Source organism: Brassica napus, chromosome A2, assembly GCF_020379485.1.
Source record: "Brassica napus cultivar Da-Ae chromosome A2, Da-Ae, whole genome shotgun sequence".
NCBI classification, from domain to species: Eukaryota; Viridiplantae; Streptophyta; class Magnoliopsida; order Brassicales; family Brassicaceae; genus Brassica; species Brassica napus.
Genome location: NC_063435.1, coordinates 26,726,558 through 26,749,594, shown reverse-complemented (window position 1 = coordinate 26,749,594; position 23,037 = coordinate 26,726,558). Strand labels below are relative to the sequence as shown.

General features: G+C 37.2%; 3 protein-coding genes and 1 non-coding gene across 5 annotated transcripts; all 4 read left to right on the top strand.

Annotated features, from left to right (window-relative positions):
- The first annotated feature begins 253 nt into the window (after window positions 1-253).
- On the top strand, window positions 254-6,025 carry LOC106402946. The gene is made up of 7 exons (XR_007318451.1): window positions 254-2,587; window positions 2,905-4,936; window positions 5,030-5,141; window positions 5,219-5,277; window positions 5,373-5,517; window positions 5,619-5,667; window positions 5,763-6,025. It is a non-coding gene; the product is annotated as a 60S ribosomal protein L37-2 (transcript).
- Window positions 6,026-10,619: 4,594 nt separating this feature from the next.
- LOC106402964 (serine/threonine-protein phosphatase 4 regulatory subunit 3) lies at window positions 10,620-16,841 on the top strand. The gene is made up of 24 exons (XM_013843792.3): window positions 10,620-10,995; window positions 11,426-11,506; window positions 11,586-11,685; window positions 11,755-11,839; window positions 11,921-11,970; window positions 12,284-12,345; window positions 12,680-12,739; window positions 12,827-12,926; window positions 13,025-13,102; window positions 13,246-13,313; window positions 13,417-13,485; window positions 13,558-13,635; window positions 13,732-13,827; window positions 14,138-14,208; window positions 14,353-14,424; window positions 14,519-14,609; window positions 14,723-14,812; window positions 14,915-15,096; window positions 15,196-15,304; window positions 15,587-15,718; window positions 15,797-15,898; window positions 15,981-16,039; window positions 16,132-16,227; window positions 16,327-16,841. Exons 1-24 carry the CDS (start codon window positions 10,951-10,953, stop codon window positions 16,598-16,600), a joined length of 2,250 nt encoding a protein of 749 aa, XP_013699246.2. The 5' UTR covers window positions 10,620-10,950; the 3' UTR covers window positions 16,601-16,841.
- Window positions 16,842-17,700: 859 nt separating this feature from the next.
- On the top strand, window positions 17,701-19,203 carry LOC106402974 (zinc finger CCHC domain-containing protein 10-like). Its single transcript, XM_013843799.2, has 2 exons — window positions 17,701-17,926; window positions 18,184-19,203. The coding sequence occupies exon 2, from the start codon at window positions 18,198-18,200 to the stop codon at window positions 19,026-19,028; it is 831 nt and encodes a 276-aa protein (XP_013699253.1). The 5' UTR covers window positions 17,701-17,926; window positions 18,184-18,197; the 3' UTR covers window positions 19,029-19,203.
- Window positions 19,204-19,453: 250 nt separating this feature from the next.
- LOC106425004 lies at window positions 19,454-20,642 on the top strand. Of its 2 annotated transcripts, none has more exons than XM_013865745.3 (3): window positions 19,454-19,675; window positions 19,922-20,148; window positions 20,289-20,642. In XM_013865745.3, exons 2-3 carry the CDS (start codon window positions 19,939-19,941, stop codon window positions 20,502-20,504), a joined length of 426 nt encoding a protein of 141 aa, XP_013721199.1. In that variant the 5' UTR covers window positions 19,454-19,675; window positions 19,922-19,938; the 3' UTR covers window positions 20,505-20,642. The 2 variants fall into 2 exon arrangements, with proteins under 2 accessions (XP_013721199.1, XP_022565023.1); XM_022709302.2 differs by having other exon boundaries at window positions 19,484-19,805.
- Window positions 20,643-23,037: the final 2,395 nt, after the last annotated feature.

Genomic DNA, 23,037 nt, shown 5'->3' with positions numbered 1-23,037 from the left:
ATATTTCTCTCAATCTCTCTCTCTCTCTCTCGTTGTTGCATGCATGGAGTTATCTATCTATCTATCTATATATATATAAAGAAGGGTTTCCTTCTCTCCTAGGGGGTTCACGTCGGATTCCAGGTCATCAATTCGGAAGCTGTGGAGTCGACACCTGTCTATCCGAGCAAGACGCTCCGTTTCATTAATTCCCGAGTGTGTTAGGCTTTTATATGTGGGCTTTACAAGTCTTATAAATGGGCTCACCAATCTTTAATAACGACTGGTCGAACCTATTATCTAAAATCTAATAAACACCTCTTCGTCTTTGACAACTTGCTTCATAGCTTTGTAGGGTTCTTCGTGTTCTTCAGGTTCTGATTTCATAAACGACCATGGAGATTCTGGAAGGTTATGGGAGACGACTTCTTACGAAAAATCTCTTGAGCGATTTGTTGTTTATGTCCTTTGGACTGTATTTATTTTGTGGTATTGGGAATTCGAATCGTTACGGGATGACTGAGATGCTTTTAGTCGTTGTCATTAACGACCATCTTAACTCCTAAATCTCACTCTTACCACGATTCATCATTCAATGCACCTGCCTGCTCTTTCAGTCGGTGATTCTCCGTGTATAAAAAGGTTAGTCTTCATTCCCTTAGCATCATCCTTTCATCCATTACAACTCAGACAACTTTCCTTTAGGAGAATGTCGAACTCATCTGTCTTCCTAGCTTACTTGAAAGCGGTCGATGTAGCACCACCGCCAAAGTCATCTGCTTCTTCTTATAGCTAAGGTAACTCCGGTGATATGGAAAAAAATAGCTTCCCTTCTCTTTTCAGATTTGTTAGGATTAATCACAAGGTGGCGAGCTTATGGCTTCGAACAGGTGTCACTGTCCGACTCTCCTATGTTGATTTGATCTAAAATTCAACTATGCAACTTCCCCAGCATCAAGTCGTCCAATACTATGACCAAGCTTTTTATTGGTTCTTATTTCTTATTATTTATTCTTCAGAAAAGTCCACCCTCAGCCTAACGTTTTGTTTGCCGTGCCTAAATTATTATGATCTAATCTAATGAAATGTTTCTGATTCACAAAAAAAAATGTAATTGGTAGATGGGGCCGCATTCGCTGGAAAACATCCACAGCTTGGTCTAAACAAACTTATTATACTCCAGATGGTCCAGAGGTTTGCTATTAGAGCCATTACTCATAATTCTCTTTCTTGGAACACAAAAAAAAAACAGAATTTTGGGAACATATTCTTTTGACAGTACTCACAACATATGATAGTTGGTCAGAAGAGACCGGTTTTGTTTATGTCACCGTCGCCATACCTACGGTTTATTGACACCCTCCCCTGTGTATTATTTTTCTTTTATACATTTTTCTCAAAAGTGTTAGATTTTGCTGACAACTCTGATTTAGATTGCAGTATATTATACCTTATATTTTTGTTAAAGTTTTGTTAACGCGCATCCGCTTAAATGACGAAGGGAACATGGAGTTTCGGAAAGAGGAGGAACAAGAGTCACACTCTCTGTGTGAGATGTGGCCGTCGCAGCTTCCACATCCAGAAGAGCTGTTGCTCCACCTGTGCTTACCCTGCCGCTCGCAAGAGGACCTACAACTGGAGTGTGAAGGCAATCCGTAGAAAGACTACAGGAACTGGAACGATTAGGTATCTTCGCAATGTGCCTCACAGGTTCAAGACCATATCAGAGAAGGTACCGAAGCTAAGCCAAAGAACAAGGCAGCGGCTTCATCATCTTAAACTGTTGTTTTGAGTATTTAAAGGAAGAGAGTTAACTTAGTTTTTGGCTTCTGAGTTTGTTCGCACATGATTACTATTATTGATCATTTCATTAGTAATATCCTTCGGTTGTGTTGTTTACTTCTTTTTTATAAAAGTTTTGAACTTGGATGAGATTTCTTTTACCTCTGCAATTTACAAGTCTTTTTTCCATTATGTATTCCGTCTTAGACTACGTCTTTTATCGACTGTGTCCAATTGTCCACCATTGTCCAGCTGCATGGGTTATTGGATTGTTTTGGCAATTTGAAAAAAAAAACAAAAAGGAAGGGACTCTTATCCCAGATCCTTATCCCAGATCCTTAAGTGGGGTTTTTAAGAAAATCAAGGATTTAATTAAATCAAAAATAATTAAAATGGGAGTAGTCGATCCTTAATAGGAGACTTTTGTAACCGATTTAGAATGGGTTTTTTAGAACACGTGTCAATCTTTCCTAAATCTCAATTTTTTTTTTTCTGTTTCTCTCGTGTTCTCCGTCTTCTGTCGTCGTCTCCATCTCCTTTGACTTCTCTCCCTGGACGATACAATTTTCCCTAAGTTAACAACAAAAGCACTCTCCTTTCGTTTCTTCAGCTACCAAATCACTCTCTCCCTCTCTAATAAGCCTTAGGTTTCAACCAAGCACCGCCGTTGTTTTATCGGCGTCGGTCAGTCGCGCAGGATTTATCAAGCGGTGCGGTTTGATTAAGCCGAGAAGAACCGCCCGGTTCGGGACGATGGCTATGGCGGCTGCTCCTCTCAAAATCTGCGTCAAAGCTTCCATCACTACACCCAACAAGCTCGGAGACTGTTAGCTCTCTTTCTCTCTCTCTATTGACGAACAACTTTAAAATGTAGATGATAAAGCTGCAATCTTTATTCATGTTTTCCTTAATTTTCCCTTGCAGATACATACTTAAAGCATTTTGTGTGTTAACTTAATTAGTGCTGAGACTGTTTCTTTTTTTTTTGTCAAACTGTGCTTAGACTGTTTCTTAGTTTAGAAATTTGAAACTATCAAAACAAATTTAGAAATATAAAAAATGCAAACTTGATTGCTTCTAGTCTAGTCTCGAGGGTTATTTTTTACTTCACGAATTGAGTATATGCATAATTTTTGTTGGTAGGCCCTTTTTGCCAAAGGGTGTTGTTGACTATGGAGGAGAAGCATGTGCCTTATGACATGAAAATGGTGGATTTGATACAACCCATTTCCATTGTGGAGAGGAAATGGTTATGTTACAATGTTTGCTCAAGGTGGAACTCAAGCGGCTCCTTACCTGACTAGCACCTTCTACATCGAGCGACAAAAGACTTGGTGTTTATCCGAGGTGATGTTGTGTTCACAAGCAAACTCACTGACGAGGAGGCGAAATGGATCATGGAGACCGCTCAGTCGTTTTACTTGAACGACACTCGGTACAAGCTGCTCGAGAGGTAATAAAAACTTGTATTCTTGTGTTCTTGAGCAGGGCCGTGCCTGACTAGAGGATAATCAAGCACCTGCTTGGGGCCAAAAATTAGATAAATAGTTTTATGGGCCAAATTTATTGTAAAAGTTGTCTACAGCATAGTTGGTAACAGTCCCCATTACTACTCTAGAGCCCCGGGTTCAAACAGAACTATAGGAATTTTGACATTTTTCCAAAAATATTATATTTTAAGGGCCAAATTTTTTTAATGCTTTAGGGCCCATAATATTCAGGCACGACCCTGTTCTTGAGACACGCTTGTATTAGAATTGTTTTTGTATGGTAATCAAAACTACATCACACAAATGGTTGAGAATTCTTTCTCCAATCCTATCTTTAATTTTTTTTTTTTTAAGAAACCCCTTATTAAGAAACTCCCATTGGAGGAAGAAAATTAGGTGATTCTTAACTAAATTCCTTAACTAAAATTTAATACTTAAATAATCATTAAGAAACCTAATGAGTTTCTAGGGATAATCATGCTCTTATTAGCTTTTGACCAAACCATGAATACACGATTAACGGTTTCCAACAATCTTCTGATGGTTTGATTAATTTTACTTCAGTTTATTTTCTGCCAGACTGCTCAAAACTGAACACTTGTGATGATGATATAGATTGTTTAGGTCCGTTTGATTAGACTAGATCTGGATTCAGATTTGTGTGTTTATTCACACATGTCTTTGTCTAATCTTTGGATGTATGACATTTTATGTTGAGTCTTATATATTGAAATAAATATTAGGTAGTTATATACTTATTTTTTTCTCTATATGTATATTTAACCTTTTCCAAATCGATGATTGTTGTTCAATTTTTTGACAGTATTCATTAGCATTATTGCACAAATACAATGGACTAATATTAAAATGTCTTTTCACTCGACTCAATATATCCGAAGAATAAAAGAGTATTCTAAGAATATATTTGAACATTATATTATGAAATATAGTTAATCGCGGCATAATATAAGGTTGAATATTATAACATCAAACAATTTTAACCATAGTAATTGATATACATAAAATATTAATTTCTAAAATAAAATTTAAAATATATAGATAAAATGGTTGTAAAATAATTATGAACATGGTATTTAAAAAAAAAAATTAGAGATTTTAAATAAATTTGTATTATTATTTTGTTTATTCGCCTGTCCTGCCCGCCCGTAGGGCGGGTTTACCCTAGTATATATATATATATATATATAAATTGTTAAAACAACTTGTTTAAATTCCAACAGTTGGATCTCCCTTTTCCCACCAACTATAGATCAGATCAAATACCAACTGGTGGTGGAGTTTCCGGTGGGAGAGAAAGCTTTCCATCTTCTTCTTCCTTTGTTTGTGTAACAAATATTTTGATTTTGGTATTGGAATGATTTAAATTCAGTTCGTTTAATCATAATGAAGCAAGCTTGGGCATTAAACAAATTATAGGCCCAAACCTGTGGGCCAGATTTGGAGTTAAAGAATATAAACCATGGAATAGGCCCAAATTCTTGTGTATATATATATATATAAATTTTGATCTAGGGTTTCCGACTTCGTCAGTTTGTTTAGGAGGCAGAGTTAGTCATGGCTAGAGGTCTTTGCCGCATGGTAATGCGTTGTGAACCCAATTCGTTTACAGAACCTCGTCCATACCGACCTCCCGTACGCAAACACAACCTCTTCCAACAAAAGAGGTGTCCGTTTATTTTTGATACTTATTATTTAATTAGTTAGCAGTATATATAGATCTATGTGAATGGTGGGTGATGGTTTTTGTTGGCGCTCAGATTGGCCGAACTACGTGAAGGATCTCAAGTCTCGGTGGAGATCCAATCAGATAAGAGTCTGAAGGGAACTGAACAGGATCAGACCACTCTTGTCTCAGGAATTGATATTCAGGTTCTATCTCTTTTGTTTGGTCGAGAAAATCCATTAGTTTGATTATTAATCACAACAACTTATATGATATGTAACAGGAAAAGTCGTCGTCTGATGTTGTTGCTAGCACCTCGAAGCCTCAGACGCCATCACCGAGGTGTCTTATTTGTAAATTTGATTATTCTCTCAGTAATATATTGTTGGTATTTGTTGTTAACATTATGTATGGTTGTTGTTGCGAATCTTATACAGTTTGGTCGGGATGAAGAAAACACTAGGTTCTCAAGTCTCGTTGCTACGTTGTTCTACCTGTATGCAAATAATCCAGTCCGATAAGAGTCTAAAGGGATCTTCTGATCAGGATCAGACCACTCTTGTCTCCCAAATTGATATACAGGTTATACAATCTACTCTCTCTCTCTTTTCCCTCTCTTTTTTGTTTTTTTTTTGGTTGAGAATAATTTGATTATTAATTACAGCACCATTTATGTATGACAGGAAAAGTTGTCGTCTGATATCGTTAGTAGCACCTCCAAGCCTCATCAAGGTGTCGTCTATTTGTTTTAATTATCAATATTGTTTGTGTACAGGTCGTTGTTGTCGCTCACAGTATGTTTTTTTTTCTTGCACTACTACGCATAGGTAAGCATCTCCGATCAAGTTCAAAGATGCACAAGCCCAAAGCTTTTCTAAAGAAGAAGAAGAAGAAGAAGAAGAAGAAGAGCTCACGCAAAGCTGTATCCACCACCTAAGTTACCACCACTATCTATTTCCTCTCTTTTTCTTTTTTTTTGTACCTTTTTATGCTTGATCACGACTTAAGTTATGTTGTGCAATCCTTGTCATGATAATGTGCCCGTTGTCTTTTATCGTTGCAAAATAATTGCTAGTCATTAATTTGATCATATCACTGATCCACAGCCTTGCAAAAGAACATGAACAAAAACATTAAAGGGGGTGGGAAAACCACACAATTTAGTTGGGGACTTGCTTAGATGTAAGTTGAAAAAACAAAAAATACGATGCTGTCGTTGTTGTGATCGAGAAACAGCCGAGAGTGCAAGTTAAGCAAAGGAGATGGATGAATATCGCCCCCGTGGGATCGAACATACGTCATCCAAGTAGGACACGCTTTTAACATTTACTACATGTTTATTGATTTAATAGTTAACAAAACAATATATGCGAAAAGTGGTTAAAAGTAGGGCTGGGTTGCGGGTCAAACCCGCCCTACTGATCCATCAACCCGCGGGTTACAAAGTTTTTTTTGTCAATATATCTGATACGCACAACCCGCAAACAAATAAATTTGTAACCGTACCCGCCCCGATTAATTTTGCACCCACGGGACCCGCGGATTATATTTTCATTTTAAAAAATATTTTTTTTTTTGCAAAATATTATATAAATAATATATTCATAATTCAAATTTTAAATATTTTAAAATATTTTGATTATTATTTTTTAAAATTTCCATATTTTCTTTAAAAAATAAACATTTTTACAAAAAAAATATTTTAAAAAAATTAAAAAAAAAATTGCGGGTTGGCGGGTACCCGCGTTTCAAAATCCACCAACCCGCACCCACCCTGCATAAAATGCTCAGGATCCGCATCCGCATCCGCATCCGCGAATCGATTTTTCTAAATTGTTCGACCCGCCCCGCTACGGCTCAAACGGACCGGTCTTCGCGGGTAAAGACTCATATTTCTAGGCCTAGATATAAGCTGGCTGAAGTGCTGCAATTACAGCAATCTCCTTCGGAACCAAGCCTTCCTCCAACGGAAAGATCTATGGAAAACTAAAACATCTCCTAAAATAAGACATTTCATGTGGAGGGATCTGTCTGGAGCTTTGGCAGTCAAAAATGGTCTAAGATCTCAGGGTATTATGTTGGTTCCGACCTGTACTAGGTATGGGCTATACACTGAAACTATCTGTCACGTCTTATTCCATTGTGAAGTGGCGAGGAAGACTTGGGCTTTGTTTTGTTTCTTGATGGCTTTTCTCTGAATTATGTGTGGCTGAACTTTATCAGCTGATGGGCTAAAGTAAAAAGCTTCCACACGAGAATGATGCGCGTTGAATATGTAGTTACAAAATGATGAGGGTTCATACCACCATCTGGAGAAGTGGGATCTCCTAATAGATGGCAGAAACCTCCTATGGACTATGGGATTAGTCAAATGCAATGTGGCTTCCTTTTGGGTGGACTTTTCTCAGAACAGTGGTGCAGCGTGGGTGTTGTATAGGCTAGATCATGCCCATTCATAAGGCCCGAGGAAATGGAGAATCGGCCCAGCAAGCCAGCCTAGGAGCTCGGCTCTGTCAGCTAATCCCACCGAAGAGCCGCCTGTCCTGGATACCAACCTGACCTCGTCAAGAGATTAAGCCTTTACTCAGCTCTACTGAGCGAGATATTTTGGCCCGACTACCGGCCTGGGGGCAACATGCCCATTAGGTCAAATGGGAGGGAGGCCAGGACTGGCTTATAAAAGGAGAGCGAAAGGAACCAAAGAGGGGATCCGAACATTTTCCACATATTCACTTGACGGCTAGATCGAGGGTTTTGACTCTTCATATTCTTGCCATCTTGTAATTTTCCGGCCCTCGCTCTCTGAGCTTCAACTTATTTCTGACCAAACTTTCCTCTTTTGTAACACGTCTTGTCTACCGATCAATAAAAAATGCCTTTGAACTAACCCACCGATGAGTTTCATCTCTCTCTTACGAGTTTCGACCAAACTCGGTTCAAACAATTGACGCCCACCGTGGGGCGGAACAAAACATCGTTAACAAATCGGCATGACTCTCAGCAGTTCAGCCTCCAGCGACGACCCAGAGCCAACTCCCGCGGCCGCGGGACCAAACATGACCGAGTACATGAGTACAGTCATTGCACGCTTCATCCAGCACGAGGAAGCACAGAAAGCGACAAACGAGCAACTGGCCGCCATCGTCACGGCCCTAGGACCCCCAACTGGTGCTACTAGCATCCAAAAGCAGCTCTTTAACACAGACCGTGTAACTCGCGAAGACGAGCACCCAGCAGACAATGCACCTGGCGATGATGCACGAAGCCAGAGCAACGCGGACCCGGCGACCGTCCGCGAGATCGCCGAGCTGAAGCTCTCCCTGCAGAATATCCACTATAAACTACACCACGTCACGAGCTCGGCCCCGCTAATCGACAGCATTCTCAGTGCAACGCTTAAAACCCCATTCACACAACGCATCAGCAACTCCGCCTCAAGTTCGAGAAATTCCGCCTCCCAAGCGACCATATGACGGTGTTCAACATCGCGATGGGATGCGCGAATCTCACCGAGCATTAGAGGGAGGCAGGTTTCTGTACGTCATTGAAAGTCTCTACGGCGCGGTCCTAACCTGGTTTTCCAGACTCCCCGAGAACTCCGTCGACAGTTTCCACGACCTCTCCGCCGACTTCCTCAAGCATTACATAATGTTCTCACGACAAGGCGCGACGGCCTCCGATCTCTAGAAACTCTTACAAACCCAAGGACAGACGTTGTGCGACTTCATGGAAAAGTTTAAACTCCTCGTTTCAGCGGTCAACGTCCCCGACGACGTCGCGATCGAAGCCCTACGAAACACACTCATTGTCCACTCTAAATTCCGCGACGACCTCTATCTCGTAATTTCATCAAAATGGAGGAGGATACCCGAACTATTCTCGGAATTTAGAACGTAACCAAGCCAGCTCCAGCCAAGAGTTGTGACACCCGTCTAGAGCCACGTCAACACTCCTCCAGCGATAAAGGCAAACATAAGAAGTTCCTCTATGTTGTCAACGAAGAGGAGCTCCCAGATTCGGTTGTGGTTGTGCGCGAAAAAGGCTGGAATGTTTGGGACCACTCAACCGAGGAAGATCCCTCAACGGCCGCCGGAGCGGTTCCACCTCCTTCTTTTCACTTGTTTCAAAACCGGAACCGTCAAAGTCGAGCCGCCCACGAGGAGAAATACCAAAAACGACAAAAACTAGGAAAAGAAAGAGGGGAAGAAGACTCATCGACAGTCGAACATGACGCCTCCCACAAAAGCCAAGGTACCGATGATGCTGCGGCCGCTCATGATCGCGACGCAACCCCCAAAGATGAGCAACAGGCCAACCGTCGCCGCATCCAAGTTATCTTGGCAGGCCCGACACGCCGTCTGAAGAGAGCTCCTCGGATTCTGCTCATGAAATCGTCGCGAACGAAACCATGTCACCCGTAGCCGTATCCTACGGAAAAGACGCGGTTTCTTACATTGGAGTCGTAGTAACGTGCCGCGGCTTGTTGGTAATTTTGTACACGTACTACCGCCTTTTCTCGTCGTTCTTCGATCATGTCTAGTTGATGGATCAATAGTTATTCATTGAGGTCGATGTCTTCTGGACATATACCTCGTTGTTGGCTTGGAATGTTTTTCATTCTTTTCTTAAATAAAAATTGCAGAATTTCCTAATATAGCTAAAGTATATATATATATATATATATAAATTATTCTAAATAAATAAGATTTGATATAAATTAGTGTATTCTCTATCATATTTTTTAAGTTTAAATTAACAAAATAAATAAACAACTACATTAACCATATAATAAAAATTAGATTTTTTGTATATGTTATATTTTGATTTTTTTTTAAACAACAGTAAATTAGTAAAACTGTTAAAAATCGCACTTTCAAATTTTTATGATATATGGTTTAAATTTTTGTTATGATAAAATACAAATGATTACAAAATCATATAAGTAAGAAATTTCATTTAATAAATATTAAGTGTAAAAGACATATATATATATATACTAATATCATTTAAATTAAACTATATACCATATTAAAATACATAAATATTTTAATTGCAAAATTTGCTTTGAAAATTATTTTTTGGTAAAAGCTTTTAAAAAATATTGACAACTTAATATTTAAATTTTAAACTTAGCCTTTAATTTTTTAAAAATTTATAAATTACTATAACTATTAATCACACAATGAAAAATTTGTTATGAGTTATTTAAATTTTTATTTATAAAAATATACTAATTATCAAAAAATTATCTGAGTAGAAAGCATCATTTAATATATTTCAATTTAAAAAAATACACTATATATATTTTAATGTTATTTAAATTTAATTATATATTATATAAAATAAAAAGGTGATTGTTTGGATTTATAAAATTTATTTATTTGTTTACACCAATTTAGTTATATATGTAGTAGTTACTGATTTTTAATTATTCAATATGTATTTATTATATTATTTTAAAAATATGATAAAAATATATAATACATAAAAATAGTAAATATAATATTTATTCCGTGCAAGGTGTGCGCAGACAATAATTCTTAACCTAAACCTATGTCATCCCTTAATTATGCAGACAATATAATTTCACGTAATCAAAGATAGTTGATATATATAAGAATTTAAAATCGATGCATATGTATACAAATATTTTGCTTAATTTTGTTTCCTTCTTTATTTTCTTCACTGCGTTAGGAAGAAGCTTGTGCGCAGGAACGGAACAATAATAGACGAAAGAAAAAAGAAAACACAATCGATTCCATACAATTACAAGTGAGGAGAGAGAAACTAGAGAGAGAAGAAATATCAATAAGCTTTCTCTGGTCAACGTTTAGTCAACAGGCCGTTACAAGTTTCTTCTGTTGATTTTCTCTCTCGCTCGTCACCTCCTCAACAAACTTCATCTCCCGCTTCTCCTCTACTACTCCCTCTTATACTCTCAAGAACCCTTAATTTCGCCACCGTACTGACTTCACCGTCTCGATTCGAGATCTACGGCGGGGGGAAAAGGTAGCTATGGCCGCCCCGGGAGACGCGCAATCCAACACTAGTTCGACGCAGGTGCGCTCTCTTTCTTTCTTTCTTTTTGCTCGTTAGCCTGCGCGGAAGAGAGATAACTGAGAAAATGAGATTCGAGTGTGTGCTCGTAGATTCGTGACTATAAGTTTTCTTGGTTCTTCGATTCTTAGTTGTACCGTAGTAACGCAGCGATTGCGATTTGGTTCGTGTCGTAGTTACGCAGCGATTTCGATTCTGAATCTGAGAATCTCGAAGATGATTTTCACTGGATTTGCGTTCTGTTGACTATAACTGATAGCAAATTCGCATTCAGAAGAAGTACATAAGATTGGCTAGTGTACTATAGACTATAACTGATAGCAAATGTGCATTGAGAAGTTTAGATTCGCTATTGAATGTACATAGAACAGTCTATAAGCTTCATAGGCTCACATTTACAGTACCAATCTCATACTTGTTCCCTATTGTTCAGAGAGTGAAGGTTTATTGCTTGGACCAAGATGGTAAATGGGATGATCGAGGAACTGGACTCATCAGTTTGGACTATGTGGAGGTTTCTTCTATATCTCCCCTGCTCTCAGGATTCTGAAGTGTAGAGACTTGTAGCTTAATGGAAATGATATATAATGCAGAGATCAGAAGAACTTGGTCTATATGTGGTTGATGAAGATGATCATGAGACGTTGCTCGTTCACCGGATCAGCACTGATGATATCTACAGGAAGCAAGAAGGTAGCCGTTTATGTTTTTTTATTAACTATTCCTTGAGTTTGGATAAGTGATATCTGTGTCAATGTACAGACACTATTATCTCATGGAGAGAGCCAGAGGGCTCAACAGAATTGGCTTTGAGCTTTCAAGAGACTGCGGGATGCTCTCATATATGGTAAGTGAATTTCCTTTTGGACGAGCTTCCATTTTGGAGATCATTCTATTGACTGCAAAAATGGTGCTTCATCGTATTCAGGAATCATATATGCACTATGCAACGGAATCTACATTTCAGTTCTCTTAACAGTAAGAGTTTTTCCTGCCCGTATGTGTAGTATTTGTTCAACTCTTGTACTAGTCTGATTTTCTTCTTATCACATGCTTTCTCATTTTCTCATATGTATTCTGTTAAATGTGTCATAAGTCTGAGTTTGAAGTTTGCATTTTTTCTGTAATAGTAGTTCAAGAGGTTCACCTGCATAGAGTTATCAGATTTTGTGCACCATCTGTCAAAATTTGGACTTTAAAGTATTTGGAAATAAATAAAGGAACACTGTATATTTTTATGAATCTGTCACGAATTTTGTGCTTGACAATAATATCATCTTTGCTTGGACAGTGAGCACTGAGCTGAGGGAGCTCCCTGATGTCGATATTTCTAATCTTCCCCAAATACTCGAGGTTCTAAGATAATACTCATCTTGTGATTTCTTTGTATTGTGGTCAGTTAAGATGCTTTGCTCTTCTTTACATTTCTCATTGGTGTTGATAACTGCAACAAAACAGCCCTAATTGTAATATCTACTGTAAGGGTTGAGACTTTATTTATTTTTTCCCTTGATTACCTATCGGATGCCTACAATTGTATGTTATCATCCTTAACTATACCGTCAGTGTGTGTTTTCTATCTGTGGAAGTTTCTTGTGTTAAGCAGTACCATGAATGTCCCGAATTGGCATTCTAGGTCTCTACTTTGTCGATAATTTCAAGTATTTTGTTTCCGTCTTCCCTGCAGATTGTTACTGAAAGTGGCATTAAAGGTCAGATGCGGTTAGCCGGACTTATGTTGAAGGATGTAAGTATTTTGTGCCTTCCTAAGCTCTACGTTTTTTTTGGTAAGATATTTTGCTTAACCTTCTTTCTTTCCTGATACTCGATGCAGGTTAAGTTCTTTGACAATTTGATGAATGTATTTGAAATGTGTGAGGACTTGGAAAAACTTGATTGCCTTCACATGATGTTCAACATTGTCAAGGGCATCAGTTAGGATTCGCATACATCTCAACATCATTTCTTTCTCATTCGAATTACTAACTTTTATGTAATAATAAGCAGCATTTTTTTTCCTATTCTTATGCAGTTTCTCTCAACAGTCATCAGATCCTGGAGAAAATCTTAGGGGATAGCCTAATCATGAAAGTTATTGGTAGCCTTGAGTGTAAGCTTAATGCTTCTGGTCGAACTTTAATTTTCTTAATTTTCACTGACTACGAAGGGGACCTTGTATGTTTTCTTAATACAATATTACAGCTTTCTTGCTGTTTTCTCTAATTAACTTATTACCTATGTTTCTCCTCACAGATGATCCCGATGCTCCGCAGTCTCTACATTACCGGAATGATGTGACAACGCATGTTGTTTTTAAGGAGGTAATACAATGTTCTCGTATGTTATTCGTGACCATAACCTTGCAAATGATTTGAAAAAAAACTGAGACTTGAAAACATTATTAAATCCCATTATTGTTGGCAGGCTATACCAATTAAGAATCCCATGGTCCTGTCGAAGATACACCAAACATACAGAATTGGTTATCTGAAGGTTCAGTCCCATGAACTCTTCTGAAAACATTTTATTCTTCAGAAAATGTCTCATTTCTCTCATTTCTTACAGGATGTTATTTTGAGTAGAGTAGTAGATGATGCTACAGCTACAAGCCTAGATTCGATAATCAATGCAAACAAAGCTGCTGTAAGTCATCCAAATAAACATTATCTAATTTAATATGTAACAGAATGCATATAATAAAGTATCAGAACTGCTATTATGCACCCCCATATTTTTCAGATTGTTACATTGCTGAAGGATGACAGCAACTTCTTTCAAGAGTTATTTGCAAGGTTACGGTCACCTTCCACATCTGTGGAATCTAAGAGTGATTTGGTATGTCCTGGCATCATGAGGGCGTCGCTTTCTTAAGTTTCTATATTTTTAAAGATTTATGGATTATTGTATGAAAAAGGTTTTGTTAGTTAGAAACCTTTGTGTCTCTACACCTATTCGGCTATGTAGGCATTAGCTGTAGCAAAAATCTGTTGAAGGAAATTGTATTTTGGGTAAACAGTGATGTAGCTGTCGAGAAACTAGAGCCGTTCTTGTCTAGCCTGATAGTAGATGATCTTGATATAGCATCAAAACCAAATTGTTTCTTGGGTGAGTTAGACTGATGTATTTTTTTTCTTTCAAAATATAGGTACATTTCTTGCACGAGTTTTGCAGTCTAAGCAAGAGCCTTGAGATGGAGCTGAAGCTACGGCTCTTTAAGTATGTACTTTTCGGAAACTAAATCTATTGGTACTGAGAATTAGTCTTCTGAAATTGATCATGTGTGTAGCAGCTATTGCATTACAATTCTATGATTATAACTTCACGCTTTTGAGATTTCTGTCTACTTAATCATGTGTGTAGGGAACTTATAGATAAAGGAATTTTTGACGTAATAGGAGAAGTCTTGCAGCTTCCAGACACGCAACACGCATCGTATATAATCACCTCTAGCTAATTAATTATACTTGATAGCTAATTATCCCCTCGGTAAATAATTTCCAGCTCTATTGTTGTATAATGGATGCAGGGCAGATATCCTTCTCATTTTCTTGACTGCAGATCCCAAACTCTTACGCTCCTATCTTGTTAAACCGGAAACTCCCCTCCTTGGTCTCCTGGTAATTTTTTCTTAAAGTCTGTTCTCTTTTGGATTGTTTTTGTTTTCGGCTGCGAGGCTGTTCACTGTTTCTTTCTATATTAGAAAATAATTGGTTCTCATTATCTGTGATAGGTTAAGGGATTGATGGAAGATTTTGGTGTTAAGATGCTAGAAATTTTTCGAATTTTATTGGCTTCAAGGGCCTTATCTGCTGGAGCTCAGGTGCATACTTTATTATTCTTTCTTTCTTTCTTTCTTTATCTGCAAGACATCTTGCCTTCTATTAAACATAATTCTTTGGTAACTTTTTATCATTGTTTGCAGGGAGCGAATATTATGGATATTTTCTGTGAGAAGCATATACCTGAGTTAGTTAATTTCATTACTACCTCATGTCCTGAAAAGCCTGGCGATACATCTGAAAGTACACCCGGAAGAGTTAGCAGCCTACTGAACATTTGTGAATTGCTGTGCTTTTGCGTTCAGCAGGATCCATCAAGGACAACGTAACCTTTTTATGATGATTACCATTTTACTGTTTTACCTACACTACAGTAGCTATCTAGTATTCATGTGCATTTACTTCTCTTGTCTGCCACATGCAGTTTTCTCCTTCAAAATGCGACAGAAAAGGTTTTGTTTCTCACACGAAGAAAGGAGAAATCCATAGTGGCTGCGGCTGTTCGATTTTTCCGCACTCTCCTCTCTGTCCTTGTAAGTAGTCTTCGGTCAGCATTTTTTGTTATACTTATATGAAAATGAATCTGACAGGATGAAATTTGGTTATCTGTTTTAGTTGAAAACTGAGGCTCAGATGTTCTTCTTTGTATTAAATTTTTTGATTCTCGTAAAATTACGTTGGCAAGTTGTAGTTCAGTTTCACATGTCATGTTATAGAAAACTGGATGAAATCAGTTTCTATAATGGCGCTACAAAAGCTTCTGGGACGACTATGATGGGTATGCAAGTTCTAAAAAAAGTATTGTTCTACTTCAGGATGAGAGTGTCCAGAGTTACGTTGTAAAGAAAAACTTGCTGAAACCGATCATAGATGTTTTTGTTGCCGGTGGTAATCATGACGATTTGCTGATTTCTTCTATCTTGGCGCTTCTTGAGCACATACGCAAGGTATCTATTTTCATCCTCTTCTCAATTTGTTTCTTAGTGGTGTTCCTCCGTACATATCACAGTTTTTTTTGTGTGCAGGCAAAGGCAACTGTGTTGCTCAAATACGTAGTTGATACATTTTGGGACCAGCTGGCTCCATTTGAGCACCGGACCTCCATCCAGGCTTTAAAAAATGAGCAGGTATTATCATTCTTCGATCCAACTTCCACTTTGGAAATTTTCCTACAGTAGTCTTTGTTCTAACAATGTAATGTGTCTTCAGTGCATAGAAAGTTTGGGACCAAAGAGCAACACTGATCCAGTCGACATGAGAGGAAACAGGTGCATGCATCCCCTAGAGTGTTCAAAACATTAATCGATTTTTTGTTTTGTTTTTCTCTTGACCTTTTCTCACATACGTTGTATACTAACAGCGATGGAGAGAAGTCAGCTTTTGATTCTAGTACACAGAAAGAAGAAGCTAATCCCCATAGTTCCAATGGAGAAGCTGCAAGTTCTTCTCCTTTGAGGTATTTTTCTCTCTCTACCCTCTCTCTATAGAAGGTGTGTCACAATGCAACAAGTAGAGGGTTAACGGATTTGAGTGCTGATTTCTATTAATGACATAGGTCTGAACGCGTGCTTGATTATGAGGATGACGAAGATGATGATGAAGACAATAAAACACAGAAACAGACAGAAGACTCAGTGAAGGGAAGGGAGAAGAGATGCCGTTGCAGAGAAGATGAGCAAGATGAGTGTAAGAAAAAACCGAAGCTCTGTCCAACAATTGAAGGAAACAAGATCTCCACAGAGAGAGATGGCGGTGAAGCTAAAGAACCTGAGAACGCTAGAAGCAGTGAAGACAACAACAATAGTGTAGATGAGAAAAAGGAAAGCTAGGAGGAGATGATGAATCGTGCATTGACACTTTCAGAAACATCAAGAGAAATGTAAATGGTTAACATTCTCGACAATGATAGGATTTTGGTGTATCTCTCTCTCTCTCTCTCTGTGGAGTTGAGATAAAAGCAGAGTCCAAACTGATGAGAAATAGATTTAGGTGAGGAGGAAGGGATAGTATGAGAGAAACTGTATATAGCCCCACAACAGATTATAGATATATGTTGGTTTCTGAAGATTATTCTATGCTGTGTCAACAAGCAAGACTTAGGAATTGCATTTTTTGGAAAATGCAAATCCATATGATGTTTTGTTACTTGTAGCTGTGCTTCACAAGTGAACTATTTTGCTATTTTAGTTAGGTGATGGATTTTTCGATCATTGAGAAAAAGACTAGGATAGCATCAAACCAAAACCAAGTTTTTGTTCCCAAAGTAGCACTCAAGTTTCAAAGTCACAAAAATAGGTTTCATTAAAGAGGTAAATATACACTTATACTCTTTGGTTAATTAATCAAAACATTACGGTTTAGATTTAAGGGGCGAGGTTTTGGAATTAAGGTTTAAAAATTTATAAAAAACAAATACTAAAATAAAAAATAAAAATTTTAAAAACAGTTTCAAAAAGTATTTTTAAATTATAAAAAGAAAATTTGAAAAAAATAAAAAAAAATTTTGAAATTTTTTTTGAAAAAAAGATATTATAAAAATTTCGAATCTAAAATCATATAATCTGAAAACTATAAAAAAAAATTTCTTTTTTTTATTTTATTTATTTTTATTTATTTTTGTTTGTTTATTTAATTTAAACCAATGGTATTAGGGATATTTTACCCTTTAATGAATATCATTTTTGTGACTTTCTTCTTCTAATGCCATTTTTGAGACATAAACTTTAAAATGTGCTATTATTAACAATTGTCTTTTTTCATTTACCTCAAAATACATGATCAAGCATGTTTTTACTGAAAATTAAGTCTTAAATTGAAATTTAAAATATACAACTTCATAAAAAGAAAATAGATTTGTTAGAATAAATGATTTAATCAAGACATAAATTAATAATAATATCTTCTTCTAAAAACAATTCAGAATTTATAAATTAGACTATTATTCTGTTTTCTATTTTTAAGTTTTTGAAAAATAGAAAAGAGTATTTGGGCCCAATACTTAAGTCTGTTTCTTCGTCTTCCTCCCTCTGCTTTGAGCCTTTGAGAGCGCCGTCGCCTTTTTACTCTCGCGCCTCTCAAAATCGCTCATCCTCTTCATTAATCTCTCCCAAGCAAAAGCTGCTTCGATCTTCCTCCTCGTCCTCCCGTTTCTAATTGTAAGTTCTCCTTCTTATTCTTTTCCAAATTAAGGCTTGTGTAGATCTTGAATTTGAAACTAATAGATCGATTAACCTAATTGTCTCCCGCTCTATTATCGTTAAGTCTTAGTAGAATTCACGAATCCAAGTTTATTCATATGTTCTAGATAATCAAAACCCAGTTTACTTACATGGAAGTAGAAACCCTAATTTTGAAAGGCTCCTCCTGCTTAAGGATTATACTAAATTCACTTTGTGTTTGAATTTGATTGCAGAGGATTCAATAATCATGTCCGATGCAAAGGAGGAGAAATCACAGGTTGCAGCCGACAGAATCAAAGCCGCTGCACTCACCGCCGCCAAAGGTCTTAGCCGTACTCAAGCCGAGCGAGCAGCAACCGCAGCTGCTCGTAACGTCAACGCTTACGGGCAAAAGGAAGAAGGTCCTAGCCGATGGCAGGAGAAACGGGAAGCCAAGAGGCAGATGTACTTGATGAGTACCGAGAAAGCCGTTAGGCTTGGGGAGAGGAAAGACAACAAGTCTGTGTCAGCTTCTGCTGTTGTTGGAGGAGGCGGTTCTCAGTGTCAGAAGTGTTTTCAGACGGGGCACTGGACTTATGAGTGTAAGAACGAGAGGGTTTATGTGTCGAGACCGTCGAGGACTCAGCAGCTTAAGAATCCTAAACTGAGGACGAAGCCTTCTGTTGATGATCTTGATGGTGGTGGCGATGATGGGAAGATAGAGGTAGCGAATGGGAAAGGAGAAGGTGAGAGGAGGGCTAAGAGGAAGCAGAGGTCGAAGTCTGATTCTGGTAGTGATAGTGAAGCATCTGTGTTTGAAAGTAGTGATGGGTCTGAGTCGTCTGGGGAGAGTGATTCGGAGTACAGTTCGTCGTCTGAGTCAGAGGAGGAGAGGAGGAGGAGGAGGAGTAAGAGGACGAGCAAGAAGAAGAAGCCAAAGCAGAGGAAGGAAAGGAGGAGAAGGAGAAGATACAGCTCTTGTTCTTCTTCATCTGAGGAGGAGTCATCTGATTCAGAATCAGGTTCTGACTCGGAGTCGGATGATGACAGAAGAAGCAGTAGAAAGAAGAAGAGCAAGAGGCACAGCAAACGTCGTTGAATTGAGTGAGCTACATGAAGTAACTCACACTGCTTTTCATTTCTCAGCCGTTCATGGCTTTGTGTTGTATCACACACTCATGGATTTGAGAATCTCTTTTAGTTTCAATAGCTCTTTAGAGAAAGTTGTAAACCCCACAAGAAAAGTTCCACCATAAAATTATTAATCATGTCAACTGGACTATTTTGTGAAAGTTACAAATTTTGAGTGAAAGTCTGAAATTTAGAGTAAAGTCAGGGGCTATTGTGTAAATTTCCACCGTAAATGTATCGATCATGATTAATGTTAACTCTAGAGATCGATAAGGGGCTCTTTTTGTGGAAGTTACAAATTTGAGTGAAAGTTTGAAATTTTGAGTAAAGTCAGGGGCTACTGTGTAAATGTATCAATCACGATTCATGTTAACTCCAGAGATCGATCAGGGATTTTTGGTAACAGATCCAAATTTGGGTGAACATTGTAAATTATGAGTAACAAGAGGGGCTCTTTTATAAATATACGTAAATGATGCTTCTTACATTACGTATGTAATTGCATTACGTTGTTAGTAGTAACGTTTGCTTGGCTATTACAGAGAGTCCAAGCTCTCTCCCAAGTCTCAGTCTCTAGAAACTCGGCTGCTTCGGCTTCCACTTTCTCTCCATCGTGTGAGTTTTCGCTCTCTAATTTTTGTAATCCTTGTGGCCTTGTATACATTACAAAGCTCGTAACGCACATAACCTGTTCGATCAAATGTCTAGCCGAGACTCACAACTTCAAAAATTTGATAAATAACCGGTTTGTTTCTTCATTTCTGTTATTCTCAGGAAAAATAAATTAAAGGTTTCGATTTTGTGTTAACATGAATCTGTCGTGATAGTGATTTGAGTTAACAAGTGTTCTTGTTTTTATAGCTGCAAAGTATCTGAGCATGTTGCGGAACGTGGTGCCTTGGAACATAAGCAATCAAAATGTAGTTGGATTGTTGATAAGGCAATTCGCGACGAAACCTAAACCTAAGATGAAACCCATCGAGCTGAACACACCACCGGAGCAAACCCAGACGATCACCCGAGTGATCTTTGATGTTTTGAAGGAACATGGACCTCTCACCATCGCTGAAACTTGGGATCGTGTCAAGGTATACTCTTTTTAAATCACAAGATGTTTTCTTTGGAGAAATTATTAGGTCAAGAACTGGAGTAGTTGCTGTTTTGCTTCCAAGTAACATTAATTATATTCATTACAGAGTTAGCTTTCATCTGATCATTATTTGAACAGGAAGTGGGATTAAGAGGGTTAACGAGCAAGAGGCACATGAAGATAATACTAAGGTGGATGAGAGAAAGACAGAAGCTGAAGCTAATATGTAACCATGTTGGTCCTCACAAGCAGTTTCTGTACACTACTTGGTTCACTAAACACAACCCTTCTAAATTCTCTAAGCCCCCGGAAAATCTCACCGGAAAATCTTCCGGCCACCCTAAACTTCCATGACTAGTCAGTGTTTGGTTTAAGAATTTGTTTCTTGAATCTTCGCTTCTTACTTTAATGTAACTAAAATGTCTTTCTTGACAAGTTTCTCTCGATGATTACGCTTATACACTTTTATTGTCACTTAAGTTTGTGGAGTCACATACCCGTGCTATACTTTAGTATGATAATTTGAGAAAAAGAAAATCAAATAAAAATTTACAACAAACTCATGCATATGAAATACACGTGAAGAGAGTTTGTTAATTCTTTGAAGAATGTGGAGGATTAAGGATCGTATATTGATGCCAACATTCTTCTTTGTAAGAACTTATTTTTACCGACCCAGCAATAACAACTTGGTGAAAGCTAATACGGAAATGTAATCCAATGCACGGTGGTAGAAATATCTTTTTTTTTTTTGCTATGTGAATTTCATTAGAAAATGAGAGAGTTTGTTGATACAAAAAGTTTAAGCAGGCCAGCCTTCCTAAGCCAAAAAAAGATAAAAACAGAGGAAGACTACAATTTTGAAGCAATGCAAAAGATGAAGTTATTTACATTTTCACCTAAAAAATGTAAAGTTATTTAGTTAATCATACTATTCAGAAAAAGTTATGAAGGATATAATGATGATGGTTACAATAATGATGATCATATTATTGCTATGAAAATATTAACGGTCAACAGTATGCGTGTGTATCAGTGTATGTTTACATTTGTGTAGACCAAAATGGGAAACAAAAATGATACAAGGGATTGCAAAATGTGTTGATGAAGATATATATATATATGTATGTTAGTGACTTAAGACTTGAAGAACTGATTCATATTTTTGTGTATTTTTATTTCACGCTCATATTCAGTTATCCATACTAAAAGCATGATCTCTACTAAAACAAATTTATGCGAAAAAGTCGCATTTAAAATACGGTTAACTGATGACATTGTGATAAAAAAGTTACATACAAATTATTTATAATAATCATAGTTGACATTAATTTATAAAGTTCTTACTCAATATTTGATCAACTTTTTGTGTAGTATTATATTTCTTACCCATCATTTATTAGATAGCTTGGTTTAGTAACGATCCATGGGGATTAAGGGCTTGAGTCTCACAAAACGCCATGGCAATGGATAGAGGTGTAAAATGGGTGGGCCGTCCAATGGTTGCCCATGTCCATATACAAATGGGCTTAATATGGACAAACCCATTTTTCCCATTGGTTTTATTGGACAAAATGTGGAAAACCATTAAAAAAATGGTATTTAATGGTTTTGGGCTTTATGGACGTGGACTGTCCAGTGGTCACAAAACCTAAGATTTCTAAAATTTAAGTTTTTCCGCTAAACTCATAAAATCGATTTTTTTGCTAAATTTTAATATCAAATTTTCCCGTCAGAACCAGAAAATCGAGTTTTTCCGCCAGAACCGCAAAATTGAATTTTTCTGCAAAACGCAAAATCGAATTTTCCCGCCAAAACCAGAAAATCGAGTTTTCCTGCCAAAACCGCAAAATCAATTTTTCTCACCAAAACCGAAATTGTTGTACTTATGAACTTATGTATTATTGTACTTATGAATTTATGGATAAATTTTAATTTTATGAACTTGTATATGTAATTGTAGGCTTATAAATTAAAATTTTCTTATATGGTCATTATAGACCCCATGGCAAAACCGAAATCGAGTTTCTCTGCCAAAATCAGAAAATCGAGTTTTCCGCCAAAACTGCAAAATCGAGTTTTTCCGTCAAAACTGCAAAATCGAGTTTTTCCATCAAAACCGTAAAATCAAGTTTTTCCGCTAAAACCGCAAAATCAATTTTTCCCGCCAAAACCGTAATTGTTGTATTTATGAAATTATGTATTGTTGTACTTTTGAATTTATGGATGAATTTTAATTTTATGAACTTTTATATATAATTGTAGGTTTATAAATTAAAATTTAAAATTTTCTTATATGGTCATTATGGATCCCATGCCAGCCCATAAAAATATGGGTGTTAGTGGGTATGGTCTTTAATGGACATGGTTCTTAATGGACATGGTCACTTTGCTGTCCACAAACAATGAATGGACAAATGGATATGGGCTAATGGACATGGGCTCGCCCAGTTTACAGCTCTAGCAATGGAAAGCTAGCACCATGTGGTTGTCGTATCGTATGTGCATGATTTATCAAAGAGTTACTTAAACTTTACGTTCATATTGCTTGGAATATCGTTTTAGTGTAGATTTTTATCTAGGACTTGTATTGTTTGATGATGCCATGTGAATTGTTAGAAACATGTAAAGTGTAGGACTTTATGTTCAAAACTAAAAACAACTAAAAAAAAGTAATTAAGATCTTGCAACTGGGAAGTGTTAACAAAGAAGTAACACCAATGCAAAAAAAGCATTAATGTCTTAATACTACTCCTCCTTCAGATTTACTTGTGATGCTTCTCTTTGAGGTGTTTTTCCCTCCAATGTCAGCCATCATAGAACTTAAACGTAGAAAATAAATATTTGATGCGATCATATGATGTTAAGAAATGATACAGCGTGAGAG

Bases quoted from the DNA above. Each gene is read 5' to 3' on its own strand.
- LOC106402964 (XM_013843792.3), top strand. From the start codon at position 10,951: ATGGCCGCCCCGGGAGACGCGCAATCCAACACTAGTTCGACGCAG. The intron at 13,103-13,245 runs GTAAGCTTAATG...TTCTCCTCACAG, and splicing joins AGTTATTGGTAGCCTTGAGT to ATGATCCCGATGCTCCGCAG. The intron at 15,097-15,195 runs GTAACCTTTTTA...TGCCACATGCAG, and splicing joins CAGGATCCATCAAGGACAAC to TTTTCTCCTTCAAAATGCGA.
- LOC106425004 (XM_013865745.3), top strand. From the start codon at position 19,939: ATGTTGCGGAACGTGGTGCCTTGGAACATAAGCAATCAAAATGTAGTT. The intron at 20,149-20,288 runs GTATACTCTTTT...TTATTTGAACAG, and splicing joins AAACTTGGGATCGTGTCAAG to GAAGTGGGATTAAGAGGGTT.
- LOC106402974 (XM_013843799.2), top strand. From the start codon at position 18,198: ATGTCCGATGCAAAGGAGGAGAAATCACAGGTTGCAGCCGACAGAATC.